Here is a 23297-nt window from a genome sequence, read left to right on the forward strand (position 1 = left end):
ACATTTACCAAGCGGCAAATTAATAAATAGCATGGCGCTCCTTTTGTTACCATTTGAAATTTTTGTATATTGCACCTACGTCCGATATAATAGTAAATTTCCTTCCCTAATTGAAAAACTAAACTTCTTCTTCGCGCTTCTTGGTATTAAATACATTTTTATTATACATAAAAGTATAAATTAAGAGAGAAAATCTGAATTTATGTTTCAGCGTTTGTGGGATTCAACACTTTCAGAGGGCAGGACACAGGCACCTAAACCTCTTCCAAAGCACATATTACGTTGTTGTAACATTCTCCACAGTCGGATACGGAGATTTTGTGCCTGACATTTGGCCTTCTCAGCTCTACATGGTCATCATGATATGTGTAGCACTTATTGTCCTGCCAACTCAAGTGAGTAAGAACATAAAATAATTTCACAAAAAAACATCGTTTCCCACAGTTACCCTTCCCTCCATTAATTTTCTTCTTCTCACTTCTACTTCATCTCGCTTCCTCTACTCAAACACTTTCCCTACACCTCTCTTACTCTTTTGTCTACTATCAGTGCCCTTGCCTTTCCCTTTCCTCTATTTCTGCGTCCTCTACTTCCCCTCTCATCACACATAATATGCTAATTTACCGATTTCCTCTACTCTAACCCTTCCCATACTCCTCCCTTAGTCCCACCTAATTCTATTGCTCCCCTAACCTGCTCTTTTCTCTTAGTGCTGCCTCCTCTATTTCTCCACTCATCACTCTCCATACCTCTCCACCCAACTTATAATTGCCCTCTTCTAACTTCTACTACCTCAGTTTCCTTTACCTGCTATCCTTCCCCTCCCTTCTCACACTAATCCAATTTCCCAATTTCCTTTAGTCCAATTTTTCCCCTATCCCTCACGTACTCCGACTACTTCTATCACTTATCTTATCTTTCCCTTTATCCTAATTCTACCTCCTCCAATTCCCCTCTCATCACTTTCCCGACTATTCTACTTCTTTTATAATTTCCTTCTTTTCACTTCCATCAGTACTCTTTCCTTCGTCTACAATCCTTCTTCCCCCTTGTCATGGTTCCCTTGTCTGCTTCCCTTCCCTAAGTTCCCTATTCATCCTTCCATCACCTCCCCACCTCTCTCAACTCTTTAAATCTCCACAATTTCCTTACCTACGCTCCCTCTACTTTCCCTACTCCCACTACTCTCACTTTCACTAGTTCAACTCCCATCAATTCCACTACTTCACCATCACTTCCCGTAATTCCCTACCTCTCACATCCTTTACATTCACGCATTTTCCTATTTCCCTTTCCGCTATTTTCGCTCTCATCACCACCCCTACTTTCCCTCTTCTCTCTTAATTTTCCTTCTCTCACTCCCCTTCTCATCAGTTCCCCTTCTTGTCCCCTCTTCTCCTAATTTCTGTTCTCTCACTTCTTCTTCACAATCCTTCCCACTCACTATCCCTCCCTTCCCTTGTGATACTATCCCTTACTTATCCTTCCTCAACTTTACCTCCCTTAACTTATCCACACGCTCCAATAATTCCCCTACTTCTACTCTCCTTTCTTCCCCTCCGAGGAAAAAGTTTGACTTCAGTATGAAGTTGGATTTCAGCAAGAATTAGAAGCAAGTGAATAAATGAATACGTTTAATTTTTTTTTATATCGTAACAAGATGTTATTACAAGCCATACATTTTGAAAAAAGATTCTTTGATTCAAAGAAAATTTTTTTAAATGAATGTAAAATGTTTGTTGTCTCCCACTCAAAGAAAAGTTTGCTTGGTTTAAAGAAATTCCTATTAAATCCCGGAAATTGTTGAAGACTAAATATAGTTTAAACATATTTACACTTGAAAATTCACAATTGATAATTCTTCAAATTTTAATATCTATAATTTATAAAAATGCAGTTTTCAAAATCTTAAAGTGAAGATTCATTGTTTTTAAATGTTTATAGTTGAAATGATGTAATTTTAAATATGTTTTTGAAATATTTCATTATTGGAGAATTATAATTTGGACATTTTTTTATTGTAACGATTTGCAGTTTAAAATGCTTTAATTTTTAAGATTTGTAATTGAAGACTCCTCAATATTTAATGTTCATTATAGAAAATGATGCAATTTCTAATCCCTTTTCTTTCCCTTTTTTGAAATAGTTTAATTTTGAAGATTTATAAATGAAAATTCTTCGATTTTAGCGATTTGCAATTGTAAATTCTTCATTCCTTATGGCATATAAGTGAAGATTTATAAATATGAAATCTTTGTAGTTCAAAATGATGGAATTACAATTTTTTTAATATGCAGTTTAAATTTATAGGCCCAAAATTGTAAATTCTTTGTTTTTTTAAAATCTGGATGATTTAAAAAAAATAAAGTCAAAGGTTTTCAAATCTAAATGTTCCAAATTGAAAACATTTTAAGTGTAAAGCATCGGAATTTCAGATTTTTTCATTTATGAACTTAAAATTTGCACTATTTTTTATTGCTAGTTTCCGAAATTAGAAAACCTTCAGTTTCAAAGATTTGCAATTTAAAGTTCTACCATTGATAACAATAAGAATGAAAAATATTCAGATTAAAATTGTCCAATTTTCAATATTTATATTTGAACGGCGTGTAATGTTCAACGTTTGTTGAATAGTTAGATTTTAAATAATAAAAAATAAAAGTTCTTCAATTTTGACAATTTAAAATTCTTTAATTTTTAGGAAAGACCATTAAAGATTCAATCATTTACAATTTTCATAATTTGAAAAGATGTAATTTATAACGTTTTTTTGTTGAATTTTTTGCTCAATTTTGAATATTTACAATTAAAAATTCTTCAATTCTAATCATTTGAAATTAAAGACTCCTCAATATTTAATGCGTGTATTAGTAAATTATGCAATGTCAAATGTTTTCTTTCAAATATTTTAAATTTGAAGATTTAAAATTGTAAGTTATTTAATTTCCGAAACGTATATATTAAAAGTATGTAATTTTGTACATTTTTTAATAGTTAAATCTTGAAGATTCTAAATGCAATATTTCTTATTTTAACGATTTGCAATTTACATTTTCTAATTACTCAATTAATTTAATAGAAAATGGTGCAATTTTAAATCCTTTTTTTTAATAGTTCATTTTGGAAGATTTATAATACATAATTCTCCAAACGTATTGATTTTTATTTTGAAATTCTTTATCTTTTAAGAATTACGATTAGAAATTTTAAATGACTTTTTTTATATGGAATTCATTAAAAATCTCAAACCTAGATTATAAGTATATTTTAAAGGTATGTAATTAAAAAAATTCTTAATGGTTCTATATTTAAAATTATTTAATTTTAACGATTTCTAAGGTTTAAACTTGAAAACTCTTACAATTGAAAATTCTTAAATTTTAACGAATTGCAATTAAATTTGTTATTAATATTCCCTTTATTTTTTATTGTCAAGAGTTTTCAGTTATAAATGATCCAAATAGAAGAAATTTCAAATGTAGATTATCAGAATTATTCATATTTTAAACACATGTAATTCTGAAATTTTTTTTTTTTTTGAATAGCTCAATTTTGAAAATTCTTTATTTTTTTTATTTACTAATAAAAATTGAATAATTTGAAATTTGTGTAGTTTAAAAAAATGTGATTTATAACCTTCCTTTTGGAATATGTAGTTAAATTTGGAAGATTCATTATGAAAAATTCCTAAATTTGCAAAATTTGGCATTTACAGTATTTAAAGAAAATTATATAAAATGATGCAATTTTAAATATTTTCTTGTAATAGCTTAATTTCCAATATTCAAGCAAGTATATATTTTTCAATTCTAAATATTTAAATTTCATTTGATAGATTGGCGATTAAAAATTCTTCAATTATGAGCAATAAAAATAGAAATTGTAATAGGGTTATCTCTGGTAGTAAGTAACTAAATTTTCTTCAATAAGACATCGCCTAATTTTTGTTTCATAATATTGGGGGGGGGGGGTGCGTAAAAGATTCGCAAAAATATGTAACTAAATTTATGGATGGCCCCTTATAACTTTCCTTAGAAAATCGGATTTGATTCTATTATTTTTTAATATTACTTTTTATTGGCTACTGTGAATAAAATGAAATATTGTTAATAAAATTTATATTATTAATGTTCAAGCCCCAATATCAAATAATTTTATTCGTTCCTACAAATTTACGATTTTACACCTCGATCAATTCTTCTTAACATGTACCGCTTTTAAGTACAATATTAAAAAAAAAACATAAAAAATTCCTACAGTTTAATCCAAACGTTTTTCATTCGTTCCCGAGCTTCCGAACCATTACTAATTCCAAAGATACGATAAATTCTCCCTTGTGGATTATTCTCCACGTTCATCTGTCATCTACTTCAGGCTCTGCCTGTAACAATTCCTGTTTATAGATTTTTTATGATGTCTCTCGTAAAGCTACAAAATTCATTTTTTCTGTATTTTATTGGGCATGACTCTTTGAACAAATTAAATAAAAGCTTATGTTTTTTTAACATGAAATTCGCAGTATGTGAAAGGACGGATATTAAAATAGAACAGACAGATTTTTCTAAAATCACAAAATTAATTCGTCGTCATTTACATTGTTTAAAATTTAAAAAATTTAATTATAAACCTTTGAAATACAATTATTTCACATTAAAAGTTTACGAAATTAAGATTCTTTGTCGGAAGCCATTTCAATTTTAATTGCAGAATTAAAACCTATGAGAGGGATGAATTCGAAATTCAACGCTTAACATAAAAATTCAGAACTCTAAAATAGTTACCGTTCAAAATTGCAGAAATGATTAAATTACTCAAGAATCAATTTCAAACAGTTCAATTTTTATCTATTTTGATTTTTAAAAAATTATATTTTTAATTTTAAATCGTTTCATTTTAACACTCAAATCAGAATTATTCTGAATTCTCAAAATTTTGTAATTGTATAGTTTAAAATCTTAACTGATACATTTTTCTCATTATTTAAAAATCAGAAATTTTATATTATTTCATTGAAAAATATCTTAATTTTTCATTGTTTTGAATTTATTTAACTGGCATTTACTTAACATTTTTTAAATTAAAAAGTCTTTCAACTAAATATTGTGAAACCTTTAAGACTTTTAATTTGATATCCGGCGACCTTAAAGAATTTGCAAAACCAGACAATTTTACGCATTCATAATTAAAATTAATCAATATAAAAATTTGAAATTTTTTTATTATAATTTACTTATTACATTTAAAACTATCAAGTCTTTCAATAAAAAAATTTGAAATTTTAAAATATTCAATAGTGAAATTGTCCGAAAATTTGTAATGTCCTTAAAAATTAAACTATTTTAGAATTTCATATTCAAAAATATAATTTTATATTTAAATTACAGAAATTTTGAATCTGATAGGTATATTATTAATAATTATAATATTTTTAGTACCAAGGAACATTTATAGTGACTTGACGAATTTTTTAGGAAAAAATGTAATTTCTGTAAGTTAAAAATTATTTCCATTTTACATTAATTTATTGAAACTTCAAATGTAAAAATTAAAGAATCCTAAACTTCGTTTGAAAATTAAAGAATTTTCTAAATTGATATATTTAAACTAAGTCTTACAAAATAATTAATTTTCAAAATATGCATCACGTTTTTAGAAATTCAGTCAATCTTGAATGAATGAATTTAAAGATTATTATCATTATTGTAGTTAATTATGTTACATCTCGCCGGAACTGCTAACATATTAAAACAATTTAAAAGAAAAATTCTGTTTAATTTTCAGGAATTTTCAGAAATTCAGAAAAATATTTTTTAGTATCTAGAACATAAAGCTGCTAATACTTTTTAATCTTCTGCGAGCTTTTAGAGGCGTGACTATCGTCGTTCCATGAGAAATTGTCAGTCACATATTTCAAGAATAATATATGACTCAGCGGAAAAAACAAATACTGAAAAGTTATGTAAAAATTTTCCTGGAGAAAATGTATGTAAATTGCTCTTCCTATTTTCCATTATTATACGAAACTGGAATTTTTAATTCATATTTCCTCATCCGTGCATTCCAATATACAGATTTTGAAAAGGCCTTTTCTTTAGAGTGAAAATAAAAAGTGTATTATTTTCAGTTTCTATTTTTTGATATGTAATCAATAAATTAGAATTAATTAATTAAATAAGTAACTTAAATTGGATTACCGTTATTTATTTAAACCTTATGTAAGTATTCTATTTTTTCAATGAATTATTTAATTAATTATTCTTTTCTCATTTATTTATCTTATGTGAGAAGTAATTTTTTATAGTTTTCAGACATGTGTTATTAAATACAAATTAGTAACTTAATATATGCATATTCATTTATTTAATAATGTTTTTGCATTTTCCTAGATTTTTCGAAAAGTTATTATATGTGAGATCAAATAACCTAAACATTTTAAACAAGGACTGCGACCATAATAAATGCTAATAAAATGTAATAGAAAAAGAGATTATGCAAAACTTTCAAATATTTTTATATATTTTTAATAACAGTTCAGAAGATTAAAACGCTTTACAAAGGGGGGACGACTAAAAAAACACAAGAAATAAAATTTTCGGCATTGTAAGATTCACGAAAAAGAAAATTTTCGAAATAGAAAATTTCAAAAATTATAAAACTGTCGAAATAGAAAAATCCAGAGGGACGACTGAAGAATCCGAAAAATTATAAAGTTTCCGAAATATAAAAACCGAAAATTAGGAAATGCGTCCTTTTGCCTTTAAACTGCAACCATTTTTTTTAAGTTAATGTATCTTGTTGAAAATTCGTGTTTTTTTATAAAAAATAATGTTATTACTATAAAATTAATCTTTTTGGTTAAGAATGTTTCTATTTACTACAAAATTAGTCTTTTTTTAGATAAAAATTCAACTGCGTAATTGAAAGTTAAACTAATTTGTTAAAAATGATTATTTTTTTAGATTCACCTCCTTGTTTGTGAATTTAACTATTCCTATTTCAGAAGATACATCTTCTGGGTTAAAAAATCATTTTTTATTTGAACTCTTTGATAAAAATGTATTTCTTTTTAACCTTTACCATTTTTGTTCAAAACTCATCTATTTTGTTGACAATTTATATATTCTGTTGAAAAGTCGATTTTTGCTGAAAATTATTTTTTGTTAATTAACAATTTAATTATTCCATTTTTTAAATATATTTTTTATTAAAAATTTATCTTTCCTAGTTCAAAATTTATGTATTTTGTAAAAAATTTGTCTTTGGAAGAATGTTATTTGTTCTATTTAGTTAAAAATGCTAATATTTTTTCTAATTAATCTGATTGTTATAGGATTCAACCAATTTAAAAAAAATGTAAACTATTCGTGTTAAAGTTAACTTTTTAAAAATAAAAATTGATATTTTTGCCTAAAGTTAACTATTTTATTGACAATTAAACTATTTTTTTGATAATTTAACTTTTAGGTCGAAAATCAGTTTTTTTTTTAAATTATATTTTTGTTAGAAAATTCGAATTCAGTTTCTTAAAAATTTGCATTAACTGTTTTGTTGAAATTTTTGTTGGTGTGCTAATTTTATCATAGGCTAGTCCTACAATTTCCATAATAAATTCTATAATTGATTCTATAATTCTATTTTAGGTTGAAAAGTGATTTTTTTTATTTAATTAATATGTGCTAGTTAAAAATACATGCATTTTGTTAAGAATTAGTATTTTTTGGACAAATATTAATCTCCTTGGCTAAAAAATTATCCTTTTTAGTTGAATATACATCGGCTTGGTTTCAAATTATTTTGGGCTGGTTGAGGACTCAGCAATTTGGTAGAAAATTAAACATTTCGGCTGAAAAATATTTTTTTGTTTGATCAAAATTTACATTTTTGTTTTAAATCTAAATATTTGATTTACAGAAATTGTATTGGTAAATTAACTTTTCTGTTCAAAATTAATTTTCTTACTAATAATTTAATTTTTTTTTAAGATTCACATCTTCAGTTTAAATCTTAACTTTTTTGTTGGAAATTGATTGATTTTTGTTTGTGAAAAATTTAGTTTTTTATTTCTATATTTTCTAGTTGAATATTCATGCATTCATCTTTTTGGTTGAAAATTTAAATTTTATGGTAAAAGTTCATCTTTTTTAGTTAAAATTTCAACTGCTTGTTTAAAAGTTTAATAAGTTTCTTAAGAATTTAAATTTCCCCAGATTGACCTCTTTCATTTATATTAAAATATTTTGTCGAAAATTCGTTTTTTTTTTGTTAAGAATTAATTTTTCAACTAACAGAGTAATTATTTCATTTTTGGTTGGAAAACTTTTTTATTTTTAGTTCAAAATTATCGCTTTTTTCCACTCATGTATTTCATTAAAAAATCGTCTATTTTGAACGAAAATTATTCTTCGTGGTTGAAAGTTCGAAGATTTTCGGTTAAAAGTGCAACTGTTTGTTTAAAAATTAAACTTTTTTATTTAGAACAAATATTCTAGCGGTACGTTAATTTTTTTGTTAATATATAATATTTCCACGTTGAAAATTTAGCTTTTTGTTTAAAAATTCATCTTTTTTAGTTGAAATTTGAACTGCTTGGTAGAAAGTAAGACTAGTTTCTTGAAAAATGAATACCTTTTAGGATTCATCTTTTTGGTTTAAAAATTTTCATTAAAAGTTTAGTCTTACAATTTTTAAAACAAATAATAATTTAATTAATAAAAAAAAATTAAAATAATTTCATTTTGATTTATGCTTTATAAACTGAAGTTAATAATTCACCATTTGGCCGAAAATTCATGAATTTTGTTCAAAATTCGTCTTTTGTTTTAAAAACGAAAAAAACGAAAACACATTTTAACTTAAAATCTTAAGAATTTAAAGTGTGGCATATTGAATTTAATGTCTCATATACCTTAATTTTGTTTAAAAGAAATCGTTCATCCATTTTCACCATACTTTCGTAAAAAATCCCATTTATTCCTATATTTTGATAGAATTTTGAACTACGTTACTTCTCGAGTGGGGGGGAGTGAGTAAAATCGCCAACAAAGGATAAAGGGGGATAGCCCAAAATTGGTAACGCACTTTATGAATAGCCCCTTATGGATGGCCCCTATTAATTGAAATTGGATTCGTGATCAAACAATTCGGCGCAGGTATCTATAAAGTTCAATTATCATATTGACGTTAAATTTGGCCCTTATCTGACAAAGGCACGTGTTTAAGTGCATATTCGAAATCTGTCAAGTGTGACGGATAATATTAGGTTTCATCGTTGTCGGTTCATTTCGGCTGTCAAATCAGCTGAGACTTGTCAAATGCTTGAAACGAGTGTGAAGTTATGCCTATGGCATACATACATATATATTATTAGTTGATGATTTATTTATTACCAAAATTTTCTTCCCCGTAGTCAAGTATTGATTCCTCTGAAAATTTCATTTTATCTCTGGATATTATTTTTTTATTATTATTATCCACTTTTACATTTTTATCTGAATCTAAATCATTTAGAACTAGGTGCAGTTTTAGAGAAGGGATTTTAAAAAGCAATGTTTTTCTTCTCTTTACTTTTTTTGGTTGATTTTAAAATTTTCGAAAATGCTATAACTCTGAGAATTTTCTTTTCATTCAAAAAGGTCATTAGGATAAATTGTTTGTCTATTTTATTACTATAAATATCCGTACATAAAATTTTCAAATTCAAAAAAAAGTGGTCTTAAAAATTTTTTTAAATGCGCTCACTTTTTTAATCTTAATTAAAAATGGCTGGTTAACGAAATCGTTTTTTCTTTTAGGACCTAAAAAAAGTGTGCCAAAGATGAATTTTATCCGTTCATTTTTTTTTAGAGTTATCGTCTTCACGGACGGACGGCCGAACGTACAGACAGACAGACGCCATTGTAAAAACCTGATTTTCGGATTCAGGGGGTCTCGAAACTTGGAGATCCGTTGAAAAACTGTGATGTCAAATTTCGGACAATTATAATACTTTCTCAATCATAAATGATGAGAATTTCAAAAGAACTAATTAACCTACAATTACAAATTTCAAAGCTAGTTAAATTTAATTAGTTAAATAGAGATAAAAAGATAAATCAATGCTATCATTTTTACTGTTCAAATTAAAGAATTTATAATTTCAAATCTCTAAATTTCAATGAATTTCAATTTTATATATTAAAAATTGAACTATTAAAAAAGCATTTATGATTGTCAATAAAAATGTATTTAATTTGGAAGATTTAGAATTGTAAACTCGACTTCAAATCTTCAAAATGATTAGGCTTTGGGAATTCGTATTGATTTAATTTAAATCGTTTTCAATTTTAAAAAATTGCAATTAAGAATTATACAAGTTTCAACATTTACAAGTAAAAATGTTGTAATTTTTATAATTTAAAATCATAATTTATGTAATTTGTGAGCTTTAACATTAGAAACTCAACTTTTGATCTTCAAAATATCCAAAACTTAAAAATTTTTTGATTGACGTTTTAGATTCAAAATAATGTTTCCACTTTGGAAGATTTAAAATTAAAACATTGACTTTTTAGATACTCAAAATCATCCAAATTTGAGAGATTTTAATTTCCAACATTAAAAAATGAAGAATTATACCATTTTTTATTTGAAATCTTGAAAATTGAACTATTCTAAGAAAATTCTTCAAATCAGAAACCTTAAAAGTAAAAATGTTAAAAATTGCAGAGATCTGAATTGTGAATCTTTGATAACAGCAATTTTTTAAATTAAAAATTTCAAATGGAAATTTCTATAATCTTCATAATTTGATTTTTACATTTCTTTAACTTGGAAGCCTTAAAATTTATTGAAAATTTGATTATTAATCTTCAAAATCATAGAAATTTTACCATTTTTATTAATACTTCCTTATAGTTGAAAAGTTTTCGATTTTAACTCTCCAAAATTGTAGATCTTTTGGAAGCTTATTTATTCATACATAAATACATATTATTCAAACATAAATCTTAAAATTTTAAGTGCTTTTTAATTCGAACATTTATTATTCAAATTTTTTCAAGTTTATTGAATTATGTTAAAAAGGTCTTTAATTCGGAAGACTTATAATTGAAAACTCAACTTTGGATCTTAATAATCATCTACAGCTAAGAATTTCTATTTGTACACCTTAAAAATTAAATATTTTTTAATCACAACAATTCAAAGTTGCAGAAGTTTGAATGGGAAATATTTAAAATTAAAGTCTATAATTTTGAAAATTGAAAATTAGTGATTATGCGAATTTTGAATTTTTAACTTAAAAATTCTTGAATGTTGATTAGTTAAATTGGAAATTTCTCCAATTTGAAAAATTTAGAATTGAAAACTTGTCCAAATCATAAAAATTGTAGAATTGAAAATTGAAAGTCGTTCAAGTTGAAGATTTTTCAATTTTAAATCTTTAAAACTTAATTATTCCAAAAAAAAAACTGTTAGAAATTACAAAATTTAAAGAAGGTCTGAAAAATCGATTAAATTTCAATTCTATCTTCTAAAAATTCAGGAATTTTTAAGTGTAACTATCCAAAATTGTAGATTTTTAAATTTCAAATCTATTAACATTTAAGATTTTCTGATTTTGAAAATTTACAATAAAAAAATCTGTAATTTCCATGATATGATTTTGGAATTTTTTCAAATTTGGAGGATTTAAAACTGTTTAAAATGGCAGAACTTTTAATTGGCAATTTATTTATGTTTTTGTGTATTTGTAAATTTTTAAAATAAAAAGTTTTTTAAATACAACTCTTAAAAATTGTAGAAATTTGAATTGGAAGTCTGTAAAATTGAGAAATTTTTCATTAAAAAAAGTTACCATTATAACTTATGCAAATTTAAAGTTTTAAAGTTAAAAATTTCATAATTTGAATCAGTTATATTTTAAAATTCTAAAATTTAGAAGATTTAGAGTTGAAAATTTGACTTCGGATCTTCAAAATCACCAAAATTTAAGCATTTTTATATGCTCAAAGTTTAAGAGTTTTTAATCGAAGCTCTTTAAAATAAACAAAATATAAATAAATAAAAAATAAATCTTTTAAATTAAACAGCTGTTAATTTTAAGCATATATTATTAGAAATTATGCTATTTTCATGATTTACTTTCGAAATTTCTTCAATTTAAAAGATTTAGAATTAAAAACTTAAAATTTTATTTGATCAAATAAAATATAAAATTGAAAGTTTTTTTCTCTAAAATTTACAATTAAATATAAAAATAATAAAATGAAGTATCTTCAGTTGATACTATGTAAGATAGACATATTTCAAAAAGATGTTCAAAATTTCATTATTTTAAACTATAAACATTCAAAATCAAACAATTTGAAAAATTGTAAATTGCAAAAATCTTCAAAATGGACTAGTGTTGAAAATAAAAGATATCATAAAGTCTCAGAATCTAAGAATATTTTTTGAAAACATCTTATCACGACATAAAACCCCAAAGTAACTTGATTATTTATTTTCTTCTAAGTCCTGTTGGAATTAAATATTGTATTTAAATAAAAGTTACGGATTGCTGAAATCCGATTGAAATTAGAAATACATTCAAATTATTTAAAAGCTTATAGAGCTATTTTAATGTTTGTATTTTAATTTATAATTGATAAATATACTCTTAAATTTAAGCATTAATTTTCATTTTATAATTAAAAAATCGAAATAAGCAGCATGTTATAAACACGCTTTTCTTGCTATTTAATAACGAATATGATTTTCTAATTTAAATGGAAAATAATCCGTTTTCAAATATTTTTAGGTCACGGCTACGTATATTGAACTTTTTGTACAAATAGCCGAATTTTTTCAGCACTCTTAAACACTCAATTTAAAAATAATATATTATTAACGTAATTTAACGACATTTCACTGTATTCTTTTTAAGATCATAATTCTATCTGGAGAATATTTACCAGCTTCTGCCGTTGATTTTTATGCAAAACACAACAATATTCCAGAAGGTGCTTTTCTCGGCTCATAAAATTCTACCCATTCTCGTTTCAGTTTGAACAGTTGGCCTTTACGTGGATGGAAAGACAGAAACTGGGTGGTTCCTATTCGTCTCATAGAGCCCAGAATGAAAAACATGTTGTGGTGTGCAGTACAACCTTACAAGCAGATACCATCATGGATTTCCTGAACGAATTTTATGCGCATCCTTTGCTTCAGGTAAAACGATATTTAACTTAGAAATTATTTCTTTATATAATTTGCATGGAGCATAAATAATAATAGTGACTCAAAAGTCAATTCATGAAGGTATAATAATATTTCACTGTAAATTAGGGCAAAGCGGCACATACCTCTGCCGAATTTATATAAGATCGTGTTTCTCCAGAAATTACTGAATAAACTGCTCATAGGCAAATCTTGGCTCCAAATTTCCGAAACAATAGTTTTTGGAATCCTAAGGTCATCCTCTATCTATCTCACTGTTAAATGCCGATTTCCATTTATTAGAAAATCGCACTTTTTTACATTTTGAAGAGTTTTAGCAATTGCAGACCTGACAAAGCAAGGGTCACTTTTCACTGATGCGCGACCACTTTTAAATCGCGTAAACTACTCTTTAATTTGAGAATCACTCATAAAATTACATGAGACACTTTCTGAATCATAAAAATTATTTTTGAACATGAATATTGGCCAAAATTAATGCACAATCTTTGTTCAGTGCGTGCCGTCATTCTAAAATGTGACGCGTACGTTCGTAGGCGTTAATAAAACTACGTACACTAGTTCTCAAAATATTTTAAAAGCCTTTGTATTTTTTACAAGCTTCTATATTTTTTAAACATTTCTCATCACTTTCGATTTTTGGTTTAATATATAAATAAGTTTTCGGTGTCAAAGGTCAAAGGAATAAAAAAAAGATGTAGAATTTAGTTAAAAATCACTACGTTTCGAACTCAGTGTGGTCGTTTTTCGAAGCTGTATTAAAGAATTATTATTGTAGATTAATTTAAAAGTTCAAACACAATAAGCAGATAATAAATAGTTATAATAAAAAAAATTAAAGTTAGAAAAATTTCAAAAACATGAAAAACATGCAAAATGACAAGTGAAAAGTAAATAAATAAATCATCCGAAGGTCTTAAAATACAACGTAAAAAATTTAAATCTTTTAAGGTTAATAGTTGCTTTCATAAACTCCCCCACTACCAAATTAGCTAAATTTCTTTCAGACCATTTAAGATTTATAACAGGTAACTCAGAATACCATGTTTAAGACAGCTGGGATTTTATCAATTCCCTTAAGAACTTTAAATTGCTGAAAAATCACATTCTGGTTTCTTTGAATGTTGTTAACTTATTTCCTAATATTCCTATTAATTTAGCTTTGCAAAGTATTGAGAAAAGATGGAACTTGATTGCCTCTAATACTCTTATTCCTAGAGATGAATTTTTAAATGCACTAGAATTTTGCCTTAGGTCTACTTTTTTAAAATTTAATAATAAAAACTACAAACAAATAGATTGAATAGCTATGGGTTCTTCATTATTACCAGCAATAGCGGATATTGTAATGAAAGCACTTGAATTTGTATGTTTATCTTCACCCAGTTTCAACATCATTTTCTACAAAAGGTACCCAGTGGGCACAAAATTTGGCGACGTCTTTGCGACATCTTTACGACATCTTTACGACATCTTTACGACAACTTTACGACATCCTATGTCCATGTCGTTTCGTTGACTTTACGATGTCGTAAAGACCTCGTCAGATTATTCGACTTATTTACGATATCGTAAAGACACCTTAACGACATGGACATAGGATGTCGTAAAGTTATCGTAAAGATGTCGTAACGAGGTCGTAAAGTAAAGACGTCGCCAAACTTTGTGCCCACTGGGTATGTTGATGATATTTTCATGACCGTTCCAAAACATAAACTGCAAGAAGTTTGAGATATTTGCCACAGATAGGATTCAAATCCTAAATTTCTGTCTAAAAAAGAACTAAACATCACACTTAATTTTTTAGATATCTCAATCGCAAGAACTGATAATGACACTCTAGTAACAAATTGGTATCACAAAGAAACTTGGTCTGGTAAATACTTGCATTTTGTATCGCAACATCCTTGGTCTTAAAAGAAAGGGATGAATTTTGGACTTATAGATAGGACAATTAAATGATCTTCTCTACAATTTAGAAAACAGAACATCCAAAAATTAAGACAAACTTTGATAAATGATTGCTACCCTCTAAACTTGTTTAATAGATTAATTAAAATAAAAATTGACGACATTTATAATTCATATAATATAAAAGATTTACCATTTTTAATGCTTTTACAGCTATTCCATATATATCTGGTATTACCGACAATATAGCTACTATTTAGGACTATTGAAACAGATCATGACTTTGATTTTCAACATCCGAAAATTCTAGCTTACGAGAAAAATTTAAAAAGACGCCTTGCTATTGAATCTTTTTACATGATTAAAGAAACAAAATCTGTTAATCTCATATATGACAACCCAGTGGGTACAACGTTTGGCGACGTTTTTACGACATCGTTACGACATCGTTACGACAGCTTTACGACAACTTTACGACATTATATGTCTATGTCGTTAAGACATCTTTACGATATCGTAAATAAGTCGTATAATCTGATGATGTCTTTACGATATCGCAAAGACACCGAAACGACATGGACATAGGATATCGTAAAGTTGTCGTAACGATGTCGTAACGATGTCGTAAAAACGTCGCCAAATTTTGTGCCCACTGGGAACTCTAAACTACCGGATTTCTATAGCCTCTTTTGTAAAAACTAATTTTATTTCACTAGTACAACTGTAATATGTTTGTAGTGATTTCAAACTTGGCGTCTGTTTTCTATTATGTAGTTCATATTCATTGAATTTATTAGTTTAATAAATTGACCCTTTGTGAACGGCTTTGTAAACACTTGTTGAAATTTGACAGATTAAAGACACTATTTGCAAACGATTTTTTGCTTCTCGCAAAAAGTTCTTATTTTAATTGTTGGTAAGTTTCTGATTACCTATAATTGCAACCTGTTATTTTTTCGTTTCGATATCATAACTTATCATTTTACCTTTTTCTCTTTTCCCACATACTCAGTGGGCACAACGTTTGGCGACGTCTTTACGACATCGTTACGATATCTTTACGACAACCTTACGACATCATATGTCTATGTCGTTAAGACGTCTTGACAATATCGTAAATAAGTCGTATGATCTGATGATGTCTTTACGATACCGCAAAGACACCGAAACGACATGGACATAGGATATCGTAAAGTTTTCGTAAAGATGTCGTAACGATATCGTTAAGACGTCGCCAAATTTAGTGCCCACTGGGTAACTTTGTTTTTTCTTTATCTTTTACAATGACATTAATGACTATGTTAATAGCATTAATATACCATTAAACATTCTCATCAAGAGAAGGTATTAGATTTTTGTAAAATTTGACCCTCCCCCCCCTTTTTATCAAATGTCCATATTTTGAGATCCCCTGAATCAAAAGAACAGGTTTTTACAAATATGTCCTACTGTGTGTCTGTGTGCGTGTGTCTGTAGATTTTTAGTTTGTTAGCACGAAATTTTGAAAGAATTGAAAGATTGGATTGACCTTTGGTGTACTTTTTAGTATCTTAAAATAAAGGTCAAGTTCGTTAGCCAGCCATTTTTGATGAAAATTCAAAAAGTGAGCTATTTTGAAAATTTTTGAGACTACTTTTTTCAAAATTCAAAAATTTTCTGTACGAGTATTCATAGTATTAAAATATCATGACAACTTTTTGAATTTTTTTGGAAAATCGAAAATTAAAATTTGACAGCATAAAAAAGAATGAAAACCCAACACACTGAGAAAAAAATGACTTTTTTGGATCAAAATATCGTACAGCACACAAATACTCACCGATTTGACAACAAAATTTGAAAAAAATCTAATAAGATTTCTAAGAGAGTTATTGTGCTTGATCTATGAATTAGGTTTTCAATTATTTTATAAATAAACAAATATGACGCAAACAATAGCCATTTCCTCTATTTGACGTTTCCGGTGCTCGACAATAATAAAAAATTGTTAAAATCGCTTAAGTGCATAGAGTTAGATTAGTTAAGGGTATTTCAATATGAGACAATTTACCAAAAAAATGTATAAACAAATTATTTGTTGAAAAAATTTTTTCTAAGATTTTCCATAAATATAAGTTTTTTTCAAGGAATATTGCAGGATATTTGAATGAAAATAATAGCGTATGATAAAATTTCTCTCATGATTATAATTGTTTATATAATAAACAAAGTTAATGTAAAAATACAGTAATCAGGCATTTTTCGACAGTAATATTCATTGTTTTCGATGTACATTTTTTTTATAATTAGTAAATTTCTGATAAAGTTTAGCAGAATTCATAATTAGTTAATGATTCTTACGATTTTTTAAACAAATTTGATTAAAAAATCCATTATTTGGGCATTTTTCATCAGAAAAATTCGTTTTTTTCAATGTCAGCCTCTTCAGCTGGGAACTTCATGAAATTTCAGCAACATTCATAATAAGTTCATAAATTTTATGATTTCTTCAAACAAATTTAATCAACAAATTCATTAATCAGGTATTTGTCTACAGAAAAACTCTTTTTTTTCCACGCCAACTGTTTTAATTTAAAAGTTCATGATAACTTCAGCAAAATTCATAATTTATTGATCAATTTTCTGTTCTTTTTTTTTTAACAAATACATTAATCAGGCATTTGTCGACAGAAAAATTCGCTTTTTTCCGTGTCAACATTTTTAAATAGAAACTTTATGATAACTTCAGCAAAATTTATAATTTATTGATCAATTTTCTGTTCTTTTTTTTTAACAAATACATTAATCAGGCATTTGTCGACAGAAAAATTCGCTTTTTTCCGTGTCAACATTTTTAAATAGGAACTTTATGATAACTTCAGCAAAATTTATAATTTTTTTTTAAATTTGCGATTTTTTAAAACAAATTTAATAAACAAATGCATTAGTTGGGCATCTGTCGACGGAAAAAATCTGTTTTGTTTAGATGTAAGACTTTTAATTTAGATCTTCATAATAAATTTGGCAACATTCATGATGAATTGATAAATTTCATAATTTTTAAATACAAATTTAACAAACATGCATTATTCGGGAATATATATATATTAGAGAAATTCATAATTTTTCAATAAATTTTATATTTCTTTTTAAAAACAAATGAAATAAACAAATGCATTATTCGCAGGCATCTGTCGATGAAATTTTTTTTCTTAATATCCTAATTTAAAAAGTTGCCATAGAAAAAAAACGATTTTGTCTGTAGACAAATACCTGAATTATTCATTTTTTGATTAAATTTGTTAAAAGAAATCATAAAATTCATCAACTTATTATGAATATTATAAAGTTTTCTAACTTGAGTATTTTATTATTATGACTTCTTATGATGTACTTATTGTAATTGAACTTTTTAATTAATTTACAATAATAACTCTTTTACTACAGGCTTGAAAAGAAACCACACTGAGTCTGAAACGCAGCCATTTTTAAATAAATTCACCATCTGTTTTTTATTTCTTTGGCTTAGCCCCAGTTTACGTTTCTCTAGAAGCAAGCGAAATGTTGACAGATTAATTAAAAAAAACAGTAGTTACAGTTACAGCGTTCGTTCTATTGAGTGTTGAAAATAAAGTTAATAGAATCGAATTGACAGAATTGTTTAATTCATCAATATAAAAGTACTGATTGCTAATTACTATGATAATTTAGAGTAATTGAGAGAGGTGATTTGTCAAACACACTGATTAAGAGAGAAACTATTTTATTTTATAAGGCAAAAAACTAAATTATAAATGTCTTCTTTTTGGTGAATTACATTAAATGTGTTATTTTAGATTTTTAAAAAATAAACCTTGGATTAGGCTAATCTGGACCGTTAGCCAATTATGCCTACGAGGCTGTGGCAAAATATAATAGTCCAGTAAACAACCTTATTTATTCATGCCTATTTTTCTAATAATTTATGGTATTTTCGAGACAAAAGTGCTAGAAATTCACCCCATCATTATCATAAAATTTGTACGATTTCAAAATTATGTACCAGAAAAGTTCAAAAAGAGTCTTGATCAAATTTATATTACAAAAAGTATAACTAACATACTACAAAAGTGCCAAATACGTCCACCGATGAACTAATTTGAGACAAAAGTTCTAAAAAAAGTCTTTCTGCATTTTCTCGAAATTTGAAAAATCCTTAATTCAGGTCCCAAATAAGTAAAAATTACAATGGTCTTGTGAATTTTTGTCCCAAAATTTACAACAAAAGTACCAAAAAGTTAAAAATTACATTCTGCTATGGAAATATTTCAGGACAAAAGCTCTTAAGAAGTCCCTGAATTTCAAATCACGTCCCAAAATGGTCAAAAACAATCCTTCAGTGGAAAATTGTTTCTGGGAAAAAGTACAAAAATGTACTACTTCTGTTTTCTCAAAATGTGTGGAATTCTAAATTGATACCTGTAAAAAATTCAAAAATAGTCTCAGTATGATTTATGTCCCGAAAGTACTGCTGAAATAGGACTGAAATACAAAAATTAGTAGAAAAGTCCCATTTTTTTCGAAGTTTGTGCAATTCCAAATTTTGACCCAAGAAAAGACGAAAACAGTCCTGCAGTAGAAAAATATTGTTCGAGCTAAAACATTAGAAAAGTTTCGTTTTTTGTTTCAAAATTTTTAAAAGTTCTCGTAAGGTTCATATCCCAAAAGGTCCCGCTAAACAGGAAAGATTTTTTGTTATATTTCTAGCCTATTTCAGCAGCCTATTTTCACAGAATTTATTAATGCTCTGTAATTTTTATAAGTAAATTTAATAATTGAATCTCCACTTTTAGTAATATATAGGTATATTCAGAGAAACACAACATTAAAAATTACTGTAATTGTTTTAAAAATATCTTTCTTTGAATAAAAATAAAAAAAAGTTTCCAAAATTTATACCATAAACGATTCCAATCATTCTTTTTAATTTTTGGATCTACCTATTGAATTATTTATAAAGCTCTACAAAAGTTGGATACGATAAATATCGAAAACTTTCGGGTACTATTTATTTGTCATCTTATTTGTAAGTTTTTTTTACACAAACAACCACCAGTGTGGATCAATATAATAAAAAACGTAAAAATTAAACGTGTAAATTTCAATTATTGTTTTTTTTTTTTAATTTGAAGGACTATTACGTGGTGCTTTTGTCACCAATGGAGCTGGACACAACAATGAGAATGATCCTTCAAGTGCCGATCTGGGCTCAAAGGGTAATTTACATTCAGGGCTCGTGCCTGAAAGATGGTGATCTCGCGAGGGCTAGGATGAATGAGGCTGAGGCCTGTTTTATCCTTGCTGCGCGAAATTACGCGGACAAAGCAGCCGCGGATGAACACACCATCCTCAGGTTAGTTATATTTTCAAACATTAATCAAAGGAGACGCTGAATACCTACAAAAAAGGGTATCGTAGCCTATTAAGACGATAACTAAGTCATTCAAATCACCCCCTTCACATATCGTCTTCTCCACATATCACCCCCTCCACCTATCATCCCCTCCACATATCATTCCCTTCAACTATCACCCCCTTCATCACTCATCCCACCACTAACTGCTAGTATCGGATCCTATCTTATCACCCTCTCCCTTATTCTGATTCTCATCCCATAACTACCCTTTCCTCTCTCTTATTTCCTTTCCTAGCCCTTTCTATTCTTCTTCTATACTTCCCCTGCTCTCCAATAATTTTCTCTGTCTTTCATCCCCTTACCCCTTCCAATACTCCTTCTAATTTCTCACCCAACGCCTCCTTCTCTCACCTACTTAAATACCTCTACGTCTTCTCCGCTATTTTACCGTCCTTCCCTTATTTTCCGTTCACTGGTTTCTCCCATTTTCCTTCGTTTTCCATTTCCTTCTAGCTCTTTTCCTCCAATCAGTGACCTTTCCCCTATTCTACTTTTTCTCTGACTTCCTCTCCCTGCCGCTACTAAGCTTCTAATTACTTCCTCTCCTCTACATCCTCTTCTCCCTCCTCCTACTTTCCATACTCTCCCAACCTGCTCCCATCCTCTCCGTTATTTTACATTCCTTCCCACCCTTCGCTTCCCTTACTTCCTCGCACTTTCCCCATTTTTCCATTTTTCCTCTACCCGCATCACTGTTCTCACCCTCTTCCCCTTCTCTAGTTTTCTTTCCCACTCCTCTCATCATTTCACTTCCCCTCCTCCGCCCCCTATCCCATTTATCATCTATTCAGTTTCCCTCTCGGGAAAAGACCTGTGGAAAAAAATCGGCTAGAGCTTACAAATCTTAACCAACTTTGATGTTTTTTAAAATTAAAAACTGCTAAACCATAAATATACTATAACGTCTACAAATGATCTTCTTAAGTTTATGCTTATGTTATTAATTGTGTAAATAATAAACTGAAAAAAGAGACTTTTTGAGAATATTATTTTTTGACGGCGAGAAAAAAAACTTGAATAAATCATATTGGCATCAGAAATAATGCAGAATTGCAAATACATTTAAGGAACCGAATTAATTAATTTAGTGTACAAGTTAACTGTTATAAACAAATGATACAAGTAATTACTTGAAAAATGAGCTCGAAGGCAAAAAAAAATTGTAGACTCAAAGTGTTCAAGTACCTTATATAAATAGGGCACGTGCCAATTAATTGCCAAACATTAAAAATTGCGGTTATCACAAACATTTTAATAAACAAATAGTACATTTTTACATCTCTTGCGTAGGTATGTATTGTTTTTCTCACCAAACCAGCTTCAAATATAATTAGATGCAAAAAATTGGATCTTTTTTTTTAAATTCAATCTCAATATTTTTTTTTGTATAAAAATTCCATAAAAAGCAAATAAAAAATAGACATTTACAAACCACATTAAAATTTATTTGAATTTAACTTTTAAAAGAAAATTCTCAATTTAAATAAAAATTGTAAGCTCTAGACTAATTTCTTCAAAAAATCTTGTTTTTCCGCATTGTATGACGAACCTACGAGACCGTTTCGAAAAAGATGAATTGAAATTAATTTTTTTTTTAAGAATATGAGTTCTCAATTGAATACTTAAATTTGCAACCAAAAATATGAATTTTCTAGCAAAAAGATGCATTTTTTAAAAAAAAGAGCACGAATTTTTAAGGTAATACATTATTTTCAACGAAACTGTTGAATTTTTAGGCCAAAAAGATGCATTATCTCCAAAACGGTTGAATTTTCGACCTAAAAATATTTCTTAATAATAAAGCTAATTTTCTACGAAAACATAAATTTTGATTAATATATTTTAATTTTGAACAAAAAAGTTATTTTTTAATGGAATATTTCAATTTTTTACAAAATTGTTCAGTACTTAACCAAACCAGATTAAGTCAGATCTAGACAGTTGCATTTTTAAGAAAAAAAGATGAATTTACAATTGAAAAGAATCATTTTCGACCAAAAATGATAAACTTTTAACGAAAAACATTAATTTTGAACTAGAAAATATCAATTTTCAATATGAAAATATCAAATTTCAATAAAAAATGGGATAAATAAATGCCAACTTTGTTGCGTAATAAAAATTTAATAAAAAACAATTTAAAATAGGCTTGCATGACCCTTTTTAAAATTAAGTTGAATTTAAATATAAGAAAAATCCCAAATCGAATGAAAATTGTAAATTCTAGACTTCGAAAACCTACAAATGCACAGGGGAGGAATTAAATAAATTTTGCTTAAAGAATATGAGTTTTTTATCAAATGGTTAAAATTTTAACCAAACAGAGGAATTTTTCAGCAAAAAGATGAATGTTCTGCCAAAAAAAAGAATTTGTAAGAAAATACATTAATTTTCCATAAAATTGTTGAATTTTTAAGCCAGAAGGACGCATTATCTACAAAACGGTCGAATTTTCAACTTAAAAATATTTTTCAACAAAAAAAGCTAATTTTCTACCAGAATCTTAGTTTTCATACAAATATTTTAATTTTGAACAAAGAAGTTATTTTTTAACGGAATATTTTATTTCTTTACCAAATTGTTCAACCCTTGACCAAATGAGGTTAAGACAGTTCCAAACAGTTGGATTTTTAATAAAAAAATGATACATTTAAAACCAAGAAAAATAATTTTTGACCAAAAAAAATAATTGGTAACTAAATACATAATTTTCAACTAGAAAAGATCAATTTACAATAAACAATTTTTGAATTTC

General features: G+C 27.2%; 1 protein-coding gene across 1 annotated transcript in view; it reads left to right on the plus strand.

Moving 5' to 3' along the window:
* LOC117181801 (potassium channel subfamily T member 2) overlaps positions 1 to 23297 on the plus strand; it is a 387410-nt gene that overhangs the window by 268373 nt on the left and 95740 nt on the right. The window contains exons 8-10 of the mRNA XM_033374772.1: positions 212 to 395; positions 13024 to 13188; positions 20259 to 20479. Of these exons, the coding sequence (XP_033230663.1) occupies positions 212 to 395; positions 13024 to 13188; positions 20259 to 20479 (570 nt within the window). The remainder of the gene's footprint in view (positions 1 to 211; positions 396 to 13023; positions 13189 to 20258; positions 20480 to 23297) is intronic.

The sequence above is a fragment of the Belonocnema kinseyi genome, chromosome 10 (genome assembly GCF_010883055.1).
Source record: "Belonocnema kinseyi isolate 2016_QV_RU_SX_M_011 chromosome 10, B_treatae_v1, whole genome shotgun sequence".
In the NCBI taxonomy this organism is placed as follows: Eukaryota; Metazoa; Arthropoda; class Insecta; order Hymenoptera; family Cynipidae; genus Belonocnema; species Belonocnema kinseyi.